The 19,015-nt window shown below is 50.0% G+C and overlaps 9 protein-coding genes across 9 annotated transcripts; 5 read left to right on the forward strand and 4 right to left on the reverse strand.

Moving 5' to 3' along the window:
* Nucleotides 1-752: 752 nt before the first annotated feature.
* On the reverse strand, nucleotides 753-1,910 carry HMPREF1541_06193 (phosphatidylserine decarboxylase; the record flags this gene model as incomplete). The annotated part of the gene is made up of 1 exon (XM_008720529.1): nucleotides 753-1,910. One exon carries the CDS (start codon nucleotides 1,908-1,910, stop codon nucleotides 753-755), a length of 1,158 nt encoding a protein of 385 aa, XP_008718751.1.
* A 341-nt stretch (nucleotides 1,911-2,251) lies between these two features.
* HMPREF1541_06194 (uncharacterized protein) lies at nucleotides 2,252-3,205 on the reverse strand (the record flags this gene model as incomplete). Its single annotated transcript, XM_008720530.1, has 1 exon — nucleotides 2,252-3,205. The coding sequence occupies one exon, from the start codon at nucleotides 3,203-3,205 to the stop codon at nucleotides 2,252-2,254; it is 954 nt and encodes a 317-aa protein (XP_008718752.1).
* Nucleotides 3,206-4,200: 995 nt separating this feature from the next.
* Nucleotides 4,201-4,865, forward strand: HMPREF1541_06195 (uncharacterized protein; the record flags this gene model as incomplete). Its single annotated transcript, XM_008720531.1, has 2 exons — nucleotides 4,201-4,302; nucleotides 4,350-4,865. The coding sequence occupies 2 exons, from the start codon at nucleotides 4,201-4,203 to the stop codon at nucleotides 4,863-4,865; spliced, it is 618 nt and encodes a 205-aa protein (XP_008718753.1).
* Nucleotides 4,866-5,264: 399 nt separating this feature from the next.
* HMPREF1541_06196 (uncharacterized protein) lies at nucleotides 5,265-7,212 on the forward strand (the record flags this gene model as incomplete). The annotated part of the gene is made up of 9 exons (XM_008720532.1): nucleotides 5,265-5,351; nucleotides 5,403-5,670; nucleotides 5,724-5,818; nucleotides 5,868-5,927; nucleotides 5,982-6,067; nucleotides 6,114-6,376; nucleotides 6,426-6,796; nucleotides 6,858-6,971; nucleotides 7,024-7,212. The coding sequence occupies 9 exons, from the start codon at nucleotides 5,265-5,267 to the stop codon at nucleotides 7,210-7,212; spliced, it is 1,533 nt and encodes a 510-aa protein (XP_008718754.1).
* A 661-nt stretch (nucleotides 7,213-7,873) lies between these two features.
* Nucleotides 7,874-10,015, forward strand: HMPREF1541_06197 (uncharacterized protein; the record flags this gene model as incomplete). Its single annotated transcript, XM_008720533.1, has 1 exon — nucleotides 7,874-10,015. One exon carries the CDS (start codon nucleotides 7,874-7,876, stop codon nucleotides 10,013-10,015), a length of 2,142 nt encoding a protein of 713 aa, XP_008718755.1.
* A 460-nt stretch (nucleotides 10,016-10,475) lies between these two features.
* Nucleotides 10,476-12,865, reverse strand: HMPREF1541_06198 (uncharacterized protein; the record flags this gene model as incomplete). Its single annotated transcript, XM_008720534.1, has 5 exons — nucleotides 10,476-11,149; nucleotides 11,255-11,491; nucleotides 11,560-11,600; nucleotides 11,696-12,660; nucleotides 12,716-12,865. The coding sequence occupies 5 exons, from the start codon at nucleotides 12,863-12,865 to the stop codon at nucleotides 10,476-10,478; spliced, it is 2,067 nt and encodes a 688-aa protein (XP_008718756.1).
* Nucleotides 12,866-13,761: 896 nt separating this feature from the next.
* Nucleotides 13,762-14,852, forward strand: HMPREF1541_06199 (uncharacterized protein; the record flags this gene model as incomplete). The annotated part of the gene is made up of 3 exons (XM_008720535.1): nucleotides 13,762-13,800; nucleotides 13,855-14,232; nucleotides 14,292-14,852. 3 exons carry the CDS (start codon nucleotides 13,762-13,764, stop codon nucleotides 14,850-14,852), a joined length of 978 nt encoding a protein of 325 aa, XP_008718757.1.
* A 630-nt stretch (nucleotides 14,853-15,482) lies between these two features.
* On the forward strand, nucleotides 15,483-17,176 carry HMPREF1541_06200 (uncharacterized protein; the record flags this gene model as incomplete). Its single annotated transcript, XM_008720536.1, has 2 exons — nucleotides 15,483-16,994; nucleotides 17,048-17,176. The coding sequence occupies 2 exons, from the start codon at nucleotides 15,483-15,485 to the stop codon at nucleotides 17,174-17,176; spliced, it is 1,641 nt and encodes a 546-aa protein (XP_008718758.1).
* A 583-nt stretch (nucleotides 17,177-17,759) lies between these two features.
* Nucleotides 17,760-18,395, reverse strand: HMPREF1541_06201 (uncharacterized protein; the record flags this gene model as incomplete). The annotated part of the gene is made up of 1 exon (XM_008720537.1): nucleotides 17,760-18,395. One exon carries the CDS (start codon nucleotides 18,393-18,395, stop codon nucleotides 17,760-17,762), a length of 636 nt encoding a protein of 211 aa, XP_008718759.1.
* Nucleotides 18,396-19,015: the final 620 nt, after the last annotated feature.

Here is a 19,015-nt window from a genome sequence, read left to right on the forward strand (position 1 = left end):
GACCGATCGAAACATGCACGGTGTTGCTGACTTCTCAGATACTACACCTGCGGCAGTTGGCGGGGTGGGGAGCAAACTACGCAGAAGTAGCATGCAACGTCCGGTTGACAAGTGCTTCCGCCTCAAGTTGCGGGCGCTGTAAAAACGGCCGAACAACAACTATAACAGGCATCAAGAAGCCTTGCAGCGCTGCTGTTGCCTGTCAAATATCCTGTCAATGCTGCAAAATGTCATCGCCGTGCTCCCACGTCGTCGGGCTTTCCGGCTCCCAAGAGGAGGTCGGCTGCAATTCGAGCTGGAGTCTCCTATGATGCGGTTTCCGGGTGTAGGGCACTCTATTTTGATCCTCTCATCTGCTCGAATCAGGCGGGCAGCCCAGCGATGCTCGATACCAAGTCATTTACTGCCTAGTGTCCTGAATGTTGACTGACAGCCCCAAGCCGGCATTGGTACTTTCAGAGCATCAGTCGATCTCGGAACGCATCCCTAGACTATATCCTGGCTGTAGTGGAGGACCAGGGCGAATGTCTACTGCCTTCGAAACCGCGGAGCGTTCGCGGGGATGAGCATACGGCGCCCACTGCACCATTTAGACGTCCGGTGGCATGGAGCAAGATCTACACTACTCTCATGATATCACTGCACGAAAATCCATTGAATCCCCGCTAATGAGCTTGCGATATTATCCCAGCTTTCAACACGGTTTATACAGCTAGCCCATTCATTGACCTACCAAATGCCATCCACAAGACTCAAGAAGTTGGGTTCTGCTTGGCTCCAATTCTCCAGCCAACCTTCATGTATGTCTCACAAGGCCCATCAGGATGAGTAGACCATTTCACCAGATCCTCGTCCAGTTCCAAGTCACCTTTCTGATAGAAGACAAGCACCGTACTACCACCATAGTAGAAACCACCCAAACATTGCCCTCGTTGGATCTGTGCTCCTGGTTTCTCGACACCATCAAAATACTTGATGCTTCCGACCAGCATTGCCCCAACTGCTACGATAGCGACTGATGACCCAGCCTCAATTTCAACGACCATGATACTGCGTCTATTCTCACAGTACACGTTAATGGTGCCACTCTCGTTGATTGCTTGGGGATTGACCGTATAGTAAGTTCCCGGTATCTCCTTCACGCTCTTCACTGTTCCGGACACCGGACTGTGCCAACGGTGATAGTCCTGAGGAGCGAGGCGTGCGATGACCATACTTCCCCCATCGAAGGACTTTGCGAGATCTTGATCTTGGAACAGACGCTCCATAGTGAAATTCGCACCTTTCACCCAGAACTTCGTCGCCACCTCAATGGTGGTAAAAGCTGTCAATCTACAGTCTGCAGGACTCGACGTGACAGTTGTTTGGTTGGGCTCATCAATTGGCCGTGCATCGTCCTTCAACCTTCGCGCGAAGAAGTCGTTAAACGTTGCATACTTTGTCGGATCCGGCTCCACGAGCTCCGAAAGGGCGTTCTGTAGCCCAAAACTGTCAATGAATGGTTGAATATGTGCTTTGGAACTAGGATCGTCGTATTGCCTCCCCATCTTGACGCTTTGCTCCCGTAACATCTCAAGGACTCGTTTGGTGCCGAGGAGCATTTCCTGGCAGGTGCCATAGTAAAGCAAATGCATGCCGAGGCGGACATAGACTGACATGACCTCCCATGCTTTTTCATCAGTGTGACGGTCTCGGACCCAGTTGCCGAGGTGATAAGAAGCTTCCATACTCTCGATGTAGCTCCATGAAGGAAGCCAAGAGCTCAGCCACGAGTGGGAGGTGTTATGATCAGCCGGCTTATGCAGGTGATTCTTTGGGTCCTCCCCTTGAGCGCTCTTGCTCGTAACATAATCAAGCGCCTGGAGCGTCTGCTCGAGACCCTCTTCGTGCAGCTGTGCTGTTTCGGACATCTTGGCGAGCGATTGAGTGTTCTGTATAGCATTAGATGAGGCAATATGGGTCATCGAAGGAAAGGTAGAAGTGACGTCACGATATACTTTGAGCGAAATGGACAGAGGGATCGAGACAGAACATTGATATCATAGCTAGCTAAGCAGCTCCAGGAAAACAATCGTCAGGCATGCGTACAGGGCTGAAACACGAGGATGTGGCCGTTGCGCTATCCGGAGATAGATATTCCGAGTGATGGCCGCTTTGACACGCGTGTAGCAACAGCACACTTACATACTCGTCATTCGATCTGGATCCTGGACAGTGTGAACGCACAGCAATGTAGCCCGTGTCTACGTTGCTATGACCTTTGTGCAGACAGAAGTGCTTCGAACATCTGGCGAGGTGTGCCTTTAGGTGCTGCAAGGTCCAGAACCTCCTGACTTGTGGTGGAAGCTGTACACTTTCCCTCCCACGTCGTTTCAAGGGCGTATTGGATCGACATAATAACGTTGGTTGAGTGAACAGAAGCCTCGGCCATTTGCTGGACAAATGACATGTCTTTGTAGTGAACCTGCTCAACTTTGGTGCCAATTCGTTCCTCAACCATATCGACAATTTGCTTGCCACTTATATCTTCCGGTCCACTAATGGTATACTTGCCTCGATTGTAGGGCTTGGTGTCTTTCTCGAGCAGTAGATGTGCCGCTAGACGCCCGATATCATCAGGGTCAATAATGCCAACAGGTTCGTCCTTTGACGCCATCAATCTCAACGGCTCTTGCTTACTCCCTCGCTGATAGCTGCTAATGTAATGTACAGCGCTGAAGAGGTACGTCGGACCAAAGGCATTCGGCTGAAGTGAAGTCCAATGTAGATCCTCGAATTCGCGAGAGCTTAGAAGGGTCTCAACAGCCCAATGTTGTCGGCCATAGTAGGTCCGGCAGTCAGGGCGAACGTTGGTAGCACCTGTGGAAATGCGAACAACGTACTTCACACCGGCATTGAGAGCATTGAGATGGAAGGTCGATTCTTCCGCAAACTGTGTCGGTTCAAGGTGTGGAGCAATGAATGCCCTCACGACATTTCGCTGTTTAAGCCAGTCCGATGTGATTTCGACCCAATTTTGCTCGCAAACTTCCACGGCTGGCAGTTGAGCAAGTGCTCGGGCTGTTGGAGTCTGTGCTGATCGAGTCAAAGCAATGATTCTATGCTTAGAAAATTCTCCATTGTTCGGAATAAACTCGGATAGTGTTTCGACGACACTCCGGCCGGTATTGCCTGTGGCACCGACGATAAGAAAAGTTGGATTCATTTGGGGAGAACAGAGAAAGAGAGTTGTAGCTTTCGCACCGAGTGACTATGTACTTTTTCCACCATCACCAGGAGAGATGGGTTGATGTGTCAGCACTTGTGTCAATTCCTGTTGTACTAAGCATTTATGCACACGCGGGTTTTGAATGAGCCGCCGCCGTGTTGGCATTCGTCGATAAAGTTTAGCGGCACAGAGAACAGTAAAACTTAGCGACCACCACCTTGCTCAAATTCTTCACTTAGTGCGGGTACCACATCCAGCACCTTTTGATTTAGACTTAATGGCTTTGAGGATTTGGTCTCAATGTTCGGGCAGAAGCACGCCATGGTTCAACAAGGAACACGCTGACGCGGTTGAGGCTCGAACAACGCGACCCTTGGTACGACTGAATCACGCATAGCTTCCTAACTACAAATTCAGCTGTACAGAACATACTCACATTGAGAAAAATGGCCACCTCGAAGTGCCTCACTATATTCAGGTTTTCGGATGGGTTATGACAGGTTATCACGAGACTTACATTATGCTCTCGGACTCCAGCTCAGCATGTTGATTTCAGTCAATACTCAGCGATTGGGATGTATGCTGTCTTGACTCGAATGTCTAAGCCGCGCCCTTACTGCGAGTAACCCGAAGGAGAGGGGCCATGCTTAACAGCACGACTACTATGCCAAGGCTTACTTTGGTTAGGCCACCATAAGCTGCTATCTGCTTGCATAAGCAAGACCAACGAACTTCACCCCGCGTATCGCGATAGCGCTATTTGTTCATCCAACATCTGTTACCATCGGCATCAGTGACTTGTGTCTCTTGCTAACTACCGTTCTAAGACCAGCAAGATGGATTGCCATTTATCTGCGAGTGAGATCGGGGATGGGCTCCCTGTATTGATCATACATGGGTGGGAAATGAATGGAAAAGTCGAGGAAGTGGACTTCGAGCCGGTTTTCGCGAAAGTACCAGGGTTTCTCCGGATTTATGTGGACCTTCCAGGCATGGGCACAACACCAGCAAACAACGTGAAAGATCTGAACGACATGTGTCTTCGCCTGATGCAATTCATTGATGCTCGACTTGACAAGTCGAAGTTTTTAGTTGTGGGCTCATCGTGTGGTGGCTATCTCGCACACTCACTCGCTCAAAGTACATTACGCAAGTCGTCGGCCTACTGTTACGAGTTCCGCTTCTCGAACCAAACAATAGCTTACGGGATCTCGATGCCTTTCAGCCGCTACTTCGAAACGACCAACTCATGTCGTCTTTGTCGGCTGAGGACAAAGCACTTCTCGGGAATGTTCTTATTCAAACGCCTGCCTATAACAAATCTCTAAAGACAAAGTACAAGGAGGCGTACCTTCCGGCAATAGAGGGGACCGACAAAGAAGTACTAAGCTCGATTCGAGAAGACCCGCAACGGTATCAACTACCTCTTGCTGCAGATGACGAGCAGACACCATTTCCCGCACCAACACTCATTCTGTGTGGTCGACAGGACGAGGTTGTGGGCTACCGAGACAGCCTGCGCCTACTAGAACTCTACCCACGATCGACGTTTGTTGTTCTCGACCGTGGCACACATGCTCTGCCTGTCGATGAGAATGAACTCTTTGAAGCACTCGTTCATAACTGGTTGACTCGTGTTCACGAGTGGCGCGGATGACAGTGAGAAATTATGGGCTAGACCTGATCCTCAAACCACAGAGCCCCTGTCTACGCTACTGCGTATAAGCTGGCAAGCTTTGGTAGCAGATCAGGGCGCACATATTTCGAGATGTGGACATGGAAGCTCTTCGATCCGGAAAAAACATCTAGTCCCCCCGCCAGTCAGTGTGCTGAAATGATGGGGACTATGGAGATGATTACCCCAACCTAACTACCAACTTTACCGAGGGCTATGGAGTAAGCCATAAATCCACGGAAATTGGATTGCAAGCCTACCGCGCCGATGCGGTGTTACTCACTCTTTTGCTCTCGTACCTTTTAAATACTTTGCATATCATCCTGGAACTCCCCTCGGTACTTTTCAAGAACTGTCATAGTATGAGGCTCGAACAACACAATGCTGAGCCGTTTGCGTGGATCTGCGCTCGTATGGGCAATAACCCTGAGCTGCGCCTCCTGTTACCTCTTGTTCGGATATGACCAGGTACCACTCGCCGGCAGTGAGGGGACATTTCTGTACTAACAACCCTCCAAGGGCGTCCTCGGAGGCCTGGTGACACAACCAAGTTTACTCAACGCTTTGGGCAACCCTTCCGCAGGCTACCTCGGTACGATCGTCGCGCTGTACAACATTGGATGCTTGGCTGGATGCGTTATCTCCGCCATCTGGGGAAATGTTCTTGGTCGCAAGCGAAGCATTCTTATTGGGTGTTCAATCATGGTTGTGGGAGCTACCATTCAGACTTCTTCATTTGGGGCCCCTCAAATGATCGCTGGTCGCTTAATCACTGGTGTTGGTAATGGTAAGCTGAATTCAATTTTGTTGCACGAATCCTGGAGTCAACATTGCTTCTAGGCATGAATACCTCGACGGTCCCGGTGTATGTTGCAGAGACCTCGAAACAGCACAGACGAGGAGCCATGATTGCGCTACAATTATCGGTCGTTATTGTATGTCTAGGTCGTCACCAGCACCGTTAATGAGGATCTGACGTTTTAGATGGGGATTGTCCTGGCCTACTGGCTGGATTATGCAAGTGTTCGCACGCTCTCAGGCGAGGTAAGATGACACTGCTGACAATGAAATACACTGCTAATCGCTGGCATCATCCAGATCGTCTGGCGTTTCCCTGTGGGCTTCCAGATTGTATTCGCACTGGTCACGATGGCAACGCTGCCCTTCCTACCGGATACACCTAGGTAGGCTGTCAGCTCAGTTCGACTCTACGACCATTGACGAGATTAGATGGCTGTACTCCCATGGGAGAAAGGCAGAAGCCATCGATGCCTTGGCGAGACTCATGGATACCACCATTGACGATTCAGCGGTACAGAACATCAAAACCCAGATGGAAGATGCTTTACAGCTAGAGCACGCCCATGATGGAGGCTCGTTGAAGACTCTCTTGTATGATAAATCGCCTGTTCGGAAGACCCGGCGCCTGGTTCTCTGCTTCATGATCTATTTTATGCAAATGTTCACTGGCATAAACGTCATTGCATTTTACGGTTGGCACTCCCTGCTCTTGTATGTGAAGACGCTGACACTCCGTTATAGTCACAATCGTGCTGGAAGTTAATGTCGGTCTGTCAAAAGAAACGAGTAGTCTCGTCGCCGGTTTCGTGCAGATGGCCTTCTGGCTGGGCACACTACCACCCATCTACATGCTTGACAAATATGGTCGTCGCAAAACCATGCTGTGGGGTTCTGTTGCTCTCTCCATATCCATGATTCTATTCACTATTGGTATCGCCTTGAACACACCAGCAACAAACCGACTTGCGCTGGCCATGTTGTTTGTTTATGAGATTTCTTTCGGGATGTCTTGGAACAGCATGCCGTGGTTGTATGCTGCCGAAATTACGCCGCTGGAGATCCGCCATATTGGTGGCGCCGTTGGGCCGTTCTCTGAATGGCTTTGGACCTTTGTAAGTTCTTTACGCCGCCTAACAGGCTTTGCTAGCCCACAGTTGCTAAACTTCCGGCTAGGTGATTGTTATCATGACCCCAGCCGCGGTTGAGAACACTGGTTGGAGGATATACATTTTATTTTGTGTCATGCTTGTCTTGTCAATCCCATTCGTCTACTTCTTCTTGCCTGAGGTAGGATTCATGCTATTGCACAAAATCATTGCACCTATTGACAGAAGCACAGACCGCCAACAAGACATTGGAAGAGATAGACTTGATCTTCCTTACAACGGAGGAGAAGGCCGACCTAGAACTAAGCCTCGCGCATCCTGATCAGGTCGCAATCGCGACACAGTACACCGGAAGTGAGAACACCGCTACAGATACGAAGTACACGGAGGCTACTCAACTCAGGGCTACCAAATCGCCTTAACTACACATACACTCAAAACCATTTCGCTAAATGATCGGAGTTTAGCCATTGGCACCAACTCAGTACACCAAACACATCGATTCTTCGGGAAAGTTGAAGGGAATTTATCGATAAGATACTCTCTATGAGCAACATCGGTGTTACTCGTCGTCAAAAAGTAGGACGTTTGGTTGGCTGTTGTTCAGCACTATTTCAAGATTCCTCGGGTCGGTCGAGTGGTGGTGCTATTCTGTTGTATCACCACAAACTGTCTCTTAGTTGAAGCGAACACACCTGCGCGTACTAATGCGAGAGCGTCATAGATCCATTTAGTCAAGATATGACAATCATTCTGGTCTTAGAAATTGCCAATGGGGTATTGCCGACTGGTCCGCCTGCCCGCTTGCCCGCTGCACCCCGTGATGAAATTCTATGCGGGGTACTCTCGTTCTGGACCCCGCGTTCTTGGTCAGTTGCCGACCGAATCCCTTTCGGATGGGGGTCACTTCGTTTGCCTCCGACCCCAAATTAATCCTTGTTGCATTAACTCCAGTTCCCTTCCACGTTGCGTAAAGGTAAGATTGTCGATTCAGATCCGCCTGCATTCGCCCAGATATCTCTGTAGTTGTACAACTGCACGTGGGTTGGCGAAATCGCGTGCTGCATCAGAAAACAATAAAATATGGTGCGAGAAAAGCACCCTCCAGCTCATCGTGGGAAATACCAAAGAGCTTGTTCAAATTGCAAACGAAGGAAAGAGCGATGTGATGGGATGCTGCCGTGTGCGCGATGCGTCTACCGCAACGTCGTATACGAGTGTCAACCTGTTGTCCCAAAGCGGCGTGCCTCGTCTTGCGCCGGAAATGCCCAGACGGCACATTCTCTAGAAACCAATGTCGACGCTGGTTCAGTGGGTACAACAAATCCCAGACAGGGGGTGCTGAATGAGCTGGATCTGCAAGCTACCAATCAATGGGTTGACCCCTGCCAGGACTGGGCTTTTGGCGACTCGCCTACGGCGTCCATGCATGGTCAGATGTCCCGGATGCTACGCGACCCGCTGGGCAAACACATGTTCATCGGCGACTCAGCAAATTTGTCCTTTCTTCAAAGCATCCGGAAGCTAGTGGAGTGTTCTATAGGACAGTCTAGTTTCACAAAAGACCCTCTTCGATATCAGATGGTTGAAGACACCCCAGTCAGCCGATCCAGCTTACTACAGGCCAACACGAGACAGCTTGCGTCTACTTTCACCCTCGAACAGGCTACCTATCTCATTCGACGCTATTTCCTGGCCACGAGTTGCGTTCTTGACCTATTCGATGAGGCAGATCTGCTCGAAAAATTGCCGGCGTGGCTGGGGAATACGAGTTCTGCAGAAATGGATATGGTCACGCCAATATACTATCTCGTCTTCGCTGTAGGCGCACAAACATGTCCCGAGGACAAGGACGAGCTTGCCGAGACTTGCTTCAGCCATGGTCGCTACTTCAGCTTCCCCGAAGACCCCAGTATCTCTACCGTCCAAGCCTACGCTTTGATCACAATGTATCTGCTCAACGCCTCTCGGAGAAACGCTGCCTTTATGAATTTGGGGACTGCTGTGAGGGCCGCGTATGCCCTTGGTCTCCATCGTAAGGAGATTTCGGCACTCTTTCCCCCGGCCGAATTTAAGACCAGGGAGAGGCTTTGGAGAGCGATCCGGATCCTAGACCTCTTTATGAGTGCGTCCCTCGGACGACCGCCATCAACGTCAGAAACACGCGATACCCTGGCTGCAGAAAACTACTCTGCCTCCACAGACCTGTGCGCGATGTTCGAGACGATTCTGACCGAAGTCTATTCCAAAAGAATGATCTCACTCGCAGCGTTGGAGAAGGTCAGCGAACATCATAGGAAGTGGGCTGCATGTTTTCACAACGGTCTTGCTGAGGATGGCATACAGCCAACGGATACACTTGATGGTGGACTATGGCCCAATATCGGACTTTTGCATGTCAAAGAGGCGTACTACTGGACTATTATGCTGCTTACGCGCCCGTTCCTAGTTGAGTCCGTGTCATCTTGCATTACTTCAGCCAATACGACGCCGATGGAGTCAGCAAGAAGTCCTAAGACGTATGGCAAAACCCAGGTGTTCGTCCATGCCTGTATCGATTCGGCCATTCGAACGCTGGAACTATTACGGATTCTACTTGACTATGACGATATTCCCAAGCGACTTCCCTTTATCGTCAACTCAATTTTCGTTTCAGCACTTGTACTCGGCCTGGCTCACTTTGGAGACGTGGACAAAGTCTTCCCCATACAGGTTCACCTCAAACTGGCACATCGACTTTTGGATATGTTCCCCCATGATGCCATTGCCAGAAGGAACGCGACCATCGTCGACTATCTGATGCATGCTTGCGATGTTATTACCGAGAAGCGCACCGAGCTGGGCCGGAATCGCTCCAGCTCCTTCGTCGAAGGAATGTTTGGCAGAATTGATGAAGACCAGATGCCACGGCGAACAATACACCAAGAGCTCACTGGCCAGTCCGGCAAACACGGTACACAAAAAGGCAGCATGGCGCCCTCTTACCATGCTTCTCATAACCAAGGTCAAACGAAAGGAACCGTTTTTACAGGCACGGAATTGGAGGATCCTGAAGGTCGGAGCGAAGTTGCTGACCCATACATGGAAAAATGCATGATGACTCAGGAGGAGTTTGAGGCGGCGCTGCAGCTCATGTCACCAACGACTCTATGGTTCGACTCGTACGACGAAGCCTTCCCTCTTTTCTCGACAATGGGCACCGGGACCCGAGCCAACCTAGGATGATCCAGAATATTTGGTCTGTTCCGATCAGAGGAAGCAGAGCAAGAAGCGGACCATAAGCGTTGGGGCTCTTGACCACAAGGATTCCTTTATGTCTCTCTGTGTATGTGCGATCGCGGGAAAGATGCGGCGTATCAGGAGTGGTTGGTGTCCGAGCTATTCTTGGTTTGGGCTGTGCTGGCACGTAATAATGACAATGTATTTCTCCCGCCTACGTCGACTGTGAGTCGGAAAAAGCAGCGTTGCTGTAGCAGGTATCAAGATCTTAGGTGTGTTTTAGGGGCTTTGTATTTTCCTTGGGAAAAGTGTTGAGGCCACATCTACTTTAACGACCGAAAGAGCTTTCAATACGAAACACTACAAACGCTCAAAGAAGTCTGCCAATTGTATTGCTGAATCCCTCTGTATGCTTTGTGCTGGGCTGCCACGAGGCAATCGCCTTGAGCCTAAGCTTCTTGCTGCTCTAGATATGCCCGCTACTTTTAGTCGCCTGCGGAATCATGAATCCAGCGAAGAAGCTGTCAAGGTCGTCATAGGCATCCATGGGACCCACGTACGACACATGTTGATCTGGTCGAAGGATCACCGAGCATCCTTCCGGATTCACCTCAAGATTCTGGTAGATCTGTCCGTGGCCCTCGTGATAGGACTCGTCGTCGACAAAGATCTTCCAATAGTCCCACCCATCGACTTCGTCATATGGTCGGAATACTTCGGGGAAGTCAAAGACAGAGACATCTCTTCGAGGCGCCTTGTGAACCACCAGTAGTTCGAAAACGTTGTCATAGCGACCGGAAGGCGGTGTGAATCGATTCAGAAACGACTGAGGCCGGGCGAGTTGCGCTCCCAGAGTCTTCAATTTCGTCGCTTGGGCGGGCTCTGTGACATCGCCAGCGAAGATTATCACCCGCCAACGTCCGTTAGAGCGAAGCAGCTCTTGTAAATGTGAAGGTCGGGCATCAGATTGGTTCAGGACTTTGAAACTTGGTATGCGCTTCCCCACCTCGATCTTGGACGCGAGCGTCTGAACAGAAGTCACCTGGAGGTTTTTGTTTTGCACCGCGACATCGGTACCGTCCCCTTGCTCTTCAGAGCTTCCCTTCTTAGCTACAATGATGCTCGATCCGTAGTCGACAGCTAAGTTCCTGGTCAGTATGTACTATACTTCCTGAGAATGAGTCATGGCCATGAAGCAGCGATGCTGTGCAGTCGACGCAGCTGTAATGGCCATGAAGGACTTACCGATTCCACTGGCAAAAAGGTTGCCTTTCTCGAACGCTTCTTTGAACTCTTGCATACTAATTCCTTCCTCGTCCATAACGTCTTGTGCAGGGCGCCCAGAAAACAAGCGAGAAAATCGATGGTCGAAAGCAATCAAGTCTTGGGCGATTCGCCGTCTTTCTGATTGATATGTTTTCAAAATTGTCCGGTTGGAAAGACCTTTGACGACACTGGCAACCTTCCAGCCTAGATTAAAGGCTGGATGCGAGAGAAGACGCGAGCGTTAGACGATTGGACATTGTTAAAGCGATGGAGGAAGGGCTTACCATCTTGCATACTGACATTCATTCCCTGACCAGCTTTAGGACTATCAATAAATGTTAGCACCGACCTGTTGCATAGGGACCGAGGCAAAGCTGTGGCTAGCAACGCCACAACTAACATGCCTTGCGATATACTCACCTGTGTGTGTGCACGGCGTCCCCAGCTAGGAAGATTCTTTCATCCATCGAGAACTGGGTTCCGACTCTTTGTCCAATTTGGTAGGCGGTCCACCAATCCAATTTACGGTAGTCGAGTTTGTAGGGGGCTATAATGCGTTGCGCGGACTGTAATATTGTCTGTGGCGTGATCTTGGATCGGTCCGCCTTTGCACCGCCTTCGCCGATTTTGGCTGTGGTTGTGAGCTGTATATAGAGCCTGACAAGCTTATTCTCACGGGGAATCACCATCACGCTCCCGGCATCACGAGAATGAATTGCACATCTCATCCTAATATCAGGAAAATCCGTGATTGGGATAATGTCCAGAACTCCCCAGATATAATCCGTCGATTCGCCTTCCAGTTTGAAGCCGAGTTGGTTACGGACCCAGGAATGGGCCCCGTCGGCACCTAGCATATACTTAGCCCGCACCACCTCTTCAGTGTTTGCCTTGTCATTCAATTTGGCCCCGTTTATTAGCTCCGCTGTGTCATCCGGGGCTAAATTGCTCCGAAAGAGACCGTCTTGTATGGAGGTGCCGTTTTGTGAAGTTGCTGTTTGTTTAGGAGTTGCTTCTTCTTCGCTGAGGTGCCGCAACGTCACTGTGATGGGATATGCATCGGCATCTTCAACAAGCGACGTATCGACCTCGAGTTTAGAAGGCAGCACCCCCCTTTCGACCTGAATGTCACTGCAGCTTTGGATGGCATCGAGGAAGAAGCGCTCAATACGGCCTTGGTGAAGGACGACCTGTTGGAAGCGACTAATCCCAGGGATAGTATCTGGTATACGATCACTCCGTCGAATGATCCCTTCCTCATCCGGGTTCCAGAGGCATATCTCCAGCATATGGTTTGATTCCATCCACGCTCGGTGGCCAAATTCGAAAGAGTCAAAGATCTCGAGAGTTCGGCACTGCAAGCCGTCCGCCTGTCCGTTGAAGATCTGGTGGAAAGGTTAGCCGTGATAAAGCCTTTGAAGAGCACGGATGTTGGTGAACCTTAGAACCTCGCTTATCAACGATTCTGGTTTTGATGCCGTATTGTGCCATCCACATAGCCATCATGAGACCGGCTGGTCCAGCACCAACGATCAAAACATCAACTTCGTTCGCATTTGCTGCTTTGTTGGCAGCAGTTTCGGCGGTCATGATGGACAGAGAGCGCACACAGTTCTCGATAGTGGGCGAATGGGTCAAGTGGAAGGAAACGACCAAGTCTGTGGGATAGCACGGGTTAATGTGAAAATGAAAGGGCACTTTGCTTCCACCAACCAACCTTTAAGCAATGGTCAACCTTGTCTGCTGAATGGTCGTCTTCTACGCATCCGATCTCCACCATTGCTGTGCAGCAATAACTCGACTCATTTCAACATGGGTCTAGCTTACGCAGATTTCGGAAGCAGGTCACCCAGATTACTTGTTAGGGGCGGGTAGTTCTGCCGAGAGCTTCCTTGACGCCCGAAGGTGGATATGGAAAGGTGGAACATCTGGATCCGACTGATGTTGGAAGCCGAAATGCGGGGGAAAAATGGGTCGCATCCGGTTGCACCAAATCACAAAATGTACAATTCCCGATATCGCCTTGCCAGCTCGGGTTTAGGCGACCGACCGACAGGCCTTGTGATTGGATTTCGTCGGTTCCTCAAGGCCAGTTTTACTTTGCTTTCGGCATCTCAGCCTGATCCCGAAGCTCGGGTACCATCAAGAGGCAAAATTCCGAAATAGATGGGATTGACTGTTTGAGCGGCATTAGCCCGATTGTGTCATGTGTGTGTTGCGAAACGTTGTCGCCCGAAGAGTCCTTCGAAAACTGGGTTTGCAGCCAACACCTTAACGGCTGGAAAAAGGGCTGCTATGGAATCAATGGCCCCACAAAAGACATGGGTGCCAAGAGCTGTTAGCTGCTCATTATCGTTGACAAGAGCATAAGACCAACCAAGCACATACTGCTCTTTGCGAACTGGTTAGTGAGCTCTTCAACGACTACGAGTCCGCATCTCAGGATTGAAGAGACGGGAAACTATTGTTGCACATGATCTATTAGTATGGCCCAACAATCGAAATATTCGGAAGGCTGGCTCGGTGTATGACACATAGCACCGCTCTTTGAGTTGAAGCAAATTGCTGACTATCAATAGCTGGAGCAAGCACTTGGTATGCGGCCTATCCTGAAGGGAAGTGCTCTTGAAATGCGTAAGCAGTACAACGAGCTCGGGAGAGTGCTGGCATCACAATCCCCTTCCCCGTCCACTGCAGTCCAGGCAGCTGACCGTGACGTCGATGGCCTCAAGTTGAGGATCTACACGCCAACGCATGTGGGATCAGGGGAACTCCTACCTATTGGTGTCTTTGCTCATGCTGGAGGGCTCGTGATGGGAGATATCGACAGCGAGGATACGCTATGTCGAGCCGTTGCTGAGAAGACCCCAAGTATTATCATCAGCGTGAACTACAGATTGGCCCCGGAACACAAAAGTCCCGCTCAGCTTGAAGACATGGCTAATGCTCTGAGATGGGTAAGTAGATCTGCTGGTGTCCTTTTGATTGCCTTCCTGAACTGATATCTTGGGAGTAGGCCTACGGGAATGCCTCTGTCTTTGGAGGGGATAGAAGCAAGTTATTTACCATCGGGACCTCTGCCGGTGGAGGCCTTGCGCTCGCTATTAGTCGAATGACCCTACTGGGACAGTCCAGCCTTCCGAAGGACGCGGTTAAAGGGGTCGTTGCCCTGGCCCCTGTCACCATGTACCCTGCCAAAGTACCAAAGAAGTGGGCACACCGATATCTTTCGTACTTCGAGAATGGTGAAGATGTTCCTATTATCAATAGGTCCGCCATCGATGAGCTCTTTACCGCTGCTGTCGTCAGGGAGGCCGGCGAGAAGTTTTTTGTTGGCCTGGACGAATCAACCCATCGGCTGTTTCCCCCCACATACATCGTGACTTGTGGAGTCGATCCGTTAAGGGACGACGGGGCAATTCTGGCAGAATCTTTCAAATTCAACGGCGTCAAGGTCAAATATGACACCTACGAGGGACTGCCGCATATGTTTTGGATGTTTCCAAGCCTGCCCGAGACCTCAGCGTTCATGAGCAAATTATTGGACGGAGTCAACTATGTACTTCAGAAGCTCTAGTAGAATGATATCTTTACTGGAAACTTTTCGATGTTGACTTCCTCCCACCCAGGAACTTGGTTGCCAGTTATTTTCGTGATCAAATCAAGCAGGCTAAGCATGAAGCTGTGCTGTAGGTGGGGTTCACAGCCCTACTATCATGTATGGTGGTCTCTTACGTTTGTTTTGAGCTAGAAAACTCGATGAGCCATGGGCGTCTCGCTTCGGAGTATGAAATCCCGAAGGATGTCTGCTCTTTCGGAACCTACAAATCATGGACCGTAAATCAAGGCAGAATACATGCCTCCCGAAGCGTAAGAGAGTTTACGACTCGATTCTCCGAGCCGGAAGCGCGGTGGCGTCTACCCTTTCGGAGCTTGTAGAACCCGACGGTCGAGGAGCGATTTATGCTTCCCTGTGACCGAGAAAGACGATGTTCGGGTGGTTGCTCAGCTAGAACAGACGCGGAGGCTCGGAGCATACTCTAATGGCCCTGTAGACCATAAAGAGTGACGCAAAAGGATACGATGAAAAACCGCCGGGTCCGACCTTTCACAGCAGTTCATAAACACACCATCTAGCAGTTTATTTTAATCGGACTATCATCTACATCTACAGCATTATTGATCACTATTACGCCTGTGGTACGATATGTCCAATTCAACACCACCAGTGGCTGATTCTGCGACGCGAGATGTGGAGGAACTTGACGCGCTTGTCGTTGGGGCTGGCTTTGGCGGAGTCTACCAGCTTCATCGATTGCGTAAGGAAGGGTACAAGACCAAGTTAGTCGACTTCGCCTCTGATTATGGCGGTGTTTGGTTTTGGAACCGATACCCAGGGGCACGTGTCGACAGTACCATTCCTCACTATGAGTTTTCAGATCCGGATCTATGGCGTACATGGTCGTGGACACAACGCTTTCCCGGCTCTGCAGAGCTGCGAGAATATTTCCATTTTGTTGCGGATAAATGGGATCTTCGAAAGGACACATATTTTAACACGCGGATCAGCGCAGCCGAGTGGCAGGATGACCTGGGAAGATGGTTGGTCACTGCTTCTAACGGGAAGCAGTTCGTCGCAAAATACTTCCTCTTGAACACCGGATTCGCCGCAAAAAGGCACATCCCAGACTGGAAGGGTATCGACAAGTTCCAAGGGACTTGGATTCATCCGTCATACTGGCCCGAAAAGGAGCCTGATCTGAAAGGCAAAAAAGTCGCGGTCATTGGCACAGGCTCAACAGGTGTTCAACTCGCTCAAGAACTCAGTAAGACAGCTGGTGAATTTGTGCTCTTCCAGAGGACGCCAAATCTTGCCCTGCCGATGAAGCAAGTCGAATATGGCGCTGATGAACAGGCTTTCCCAAGGGAGAAGTACGCTGAATTCTTCCTGGATAGGGTTCAGAGTTTTGGAGGGTTTTCGTTCAATTTCCTCCCTCGAGGTACATTCGATGACACCCCTGAGCAGAGAAAGGCTACTTTTCAACAATTGTGGGACGAAGGTGACTTTCACTTTTGGCTAGCTACATACTATGACATGTTGTTTTCTTGGGAGGCTAACAAGGAGGCCTATGAGTTCTGGCGGGACAAGGTCCGAGCTCGGATTAGGGACCCCAGGGTTAAGGAGATTTTGGCTCCTGAAGTTCAACCCCATGCATTTGGTTGCAAGCGAATCTCATTGGAGAATGGGTTTTTCGAGATATTCAACCAATCCCACGTCTCCTTGGTGGATATGAAAAGTACACCCATCGTTGAGGTGACTGAGAAGGGAATCAAGACCACCGAAAAGCTATGGGAATTTGACTATGTTGTCTGTGCTACTGGATTTGACGCCATCACTGGCGGGTTGAACGATATTGATATTCGCGGACGACATGGTCGAAGGCTTCTCGACAAGTGGAAGCAAGGAGTCCAAACATACCTGGGACTCGCAGTTTCTGGATTCCCCAACATGTTCTTCACCTACGGACCCCAAGCACCAACGGCACTATGCAACGGACCCACTTGTGCTGAGTTACAAGGACAATGGATTGTGGACCTGATGAATCATATGCGCCAAAATGACTTGAAGTCCTCCGATGCTCAAGAAGATGCCGAAGTCAAATGGGCCACGCTTGTCAAGACTATCGCCAACTCTTCATTGCTCCCAACAGCGAAATCCGTAAGTCTATATCAAGGTCTCTCCCATTCTAGCCTCTTCTAACGCAAATTAAGTGGTACATGGGAGACAATATCCCAGGTAAAGTGAGAGAACCTTTGATATACCTAGGGGGCGTTCCCACGTACTATAAGGCGATCAATGAATGTGCAGTGGATGGTTATACGGGCTTTAATCTGTCATAGGAATCTATAGCTTCGGGCTTTGCAAGCTACAGTACCTCACGTGTCTTGAGAATGTTGAATACATCTGGTCGGCATGTGGCAAACGAAATTGGCCATAGCTGGTACCGCCCTCGTTGAACAAGCTATCACAATGGTCGTTAACTTCTGAATTGCGGGGATGTTTGCGGCGTCCCAGCGACGTCTACTTAGGCTGAACACTTAGAACAGGCCCTAGTCACTATGACTCCAGTTTGTCGCCCGAGAACAACATCCAAACCCTGTCGGCAGGCCGTTCTTCCGACTTAGAGCACCGTTTTATGTTGCGAACGGATTTCAGCACGAGAGGTCTGCCAACATTCGATATGTGAGTATCAGCGGACGATAGCGCTTATCAACTTATCTGTATTACTATGGACCTAAGCTTCTGCAAAAATTTTACTCTTAAAAAGAACGATTATTTACGCAACAAGCGATCCTTGCTTACTCAATTTGTCATGTTGCGACGACTGTGGGGGTGTGGATGGTCCTCCACGTTAAGGAGCCCTTTCCATTTCCAACAATGTTCCCGAATGCTTCCTTCTTGTGGAGCACGGTACTATACGCATCACTCTTCGGCCTGTATGGCGATCTGACGTGTCGTCGGCTGAGGCTTCGTCATCTTAGGCACCACGATACTAAGGATGCCATGCTTGAGCGACGCCTTCACGTGCTCCCTGTCCACTTGATTAGGGAAGCTGAATGAGCGCGAGAACGACCCAACGCTGCGTTCCGAGACCCAGTAAGTGTGGCTGGTTTGCGGCTTGCTAAGCTGCTGGTTGTTGGCGCCCGAGGTAGTGGTAAGGTCTGTGCTACTACTCTTGGAGTTGTCGTTGAAAGCCTTGTCTGAGTTGTTGACTTGCTGTTGCTCCTGACCAGAGGTTGGCTCGTTACTCTGCTCGCGTCGATGCTCGGTATGACCTTTGACGGTCAGCGTGTTTTCGTCTACGAACTCGATGGTGATGTCTTTTTGAGCAATGCCTGGGAGCTCGCCTTGTAGTTCGTAGGCTTGAGGCGTCTCTTTGACATCGAAATTCGGCGCGAAGAAGCCGCCACTACCGCCCTTTGAGGAGGGAAGGTTGTCAGAGAGGCGTTGTAGCTCATTAAAGGTGTCGTTAAAAAGAGAAAAGAAGGGTACTAGGTCATCTTGGTGGGTTTTCCTCGAGGGGTGGTGGAACGGTGTCATCCTTGGGAACAGCGACATCCTGGGAGTCGTTGAGTATCTCTTGTTGGTGATTTTATTGCTAACTTGAGGCTTTCGGATTCCTCTTGTGAGTCGTTTGCTGGCTATTTGCATCTTAGTGAAGTGGTCGTTGTTGGATTGTCATCGACCATTATATAGCTTTGAGGCAATGGTGAGGTGGGCAACACGATGGTCACGCGGTCGAACGATCGAAATTTCGACGATATTCGATCCAATATGTCTCGACTGTTGTCGAATCTTCGAGTGGCTTTATTGTATACTACTCGCATGCTAGAATATTCGAGAATGACGTCAGTCTTTTGATCTGTACTGGAAGTGGTCCAAGCTGTTCTACATGCCGTAACGCCGATGGCTTTCGAGAACATTCTGTCATTTGATCATTAATATTAGCGATACACAACAACACCATTCATTACGACATCCCCAATCACATCAAAGATTCTATCGCTTCTAGGCAAGGTTGCTCTAGTCAGGGAGGCCTTGGGTTATATTAGACCCGCAGTTAGTTGGCTATTCATAGAGAAGAGCAGAGCATTTCCTTCTTGGCTTTATAGGAGATAGACCTAAGTGTTACGACTAAGGCCGTTATAGAGGGCCACAGCCGCGGGGGGCGCTGGCAC

This window comes from Cyphellophora europaea (genome assembly GCF_000365145.1).
Source record: "Cyphellophora europaea CBS 101466 unplaced genomic scaffold supercont1.5, whole genome shotgun sequence".
Lineage (NCBI taxonomy): Eukaryota > Fungi > Ascomycota > Eurotiomycetes > Chaetothyriales > Cyphellophoraceae > Cyphellophora > Cyphellophora europaea.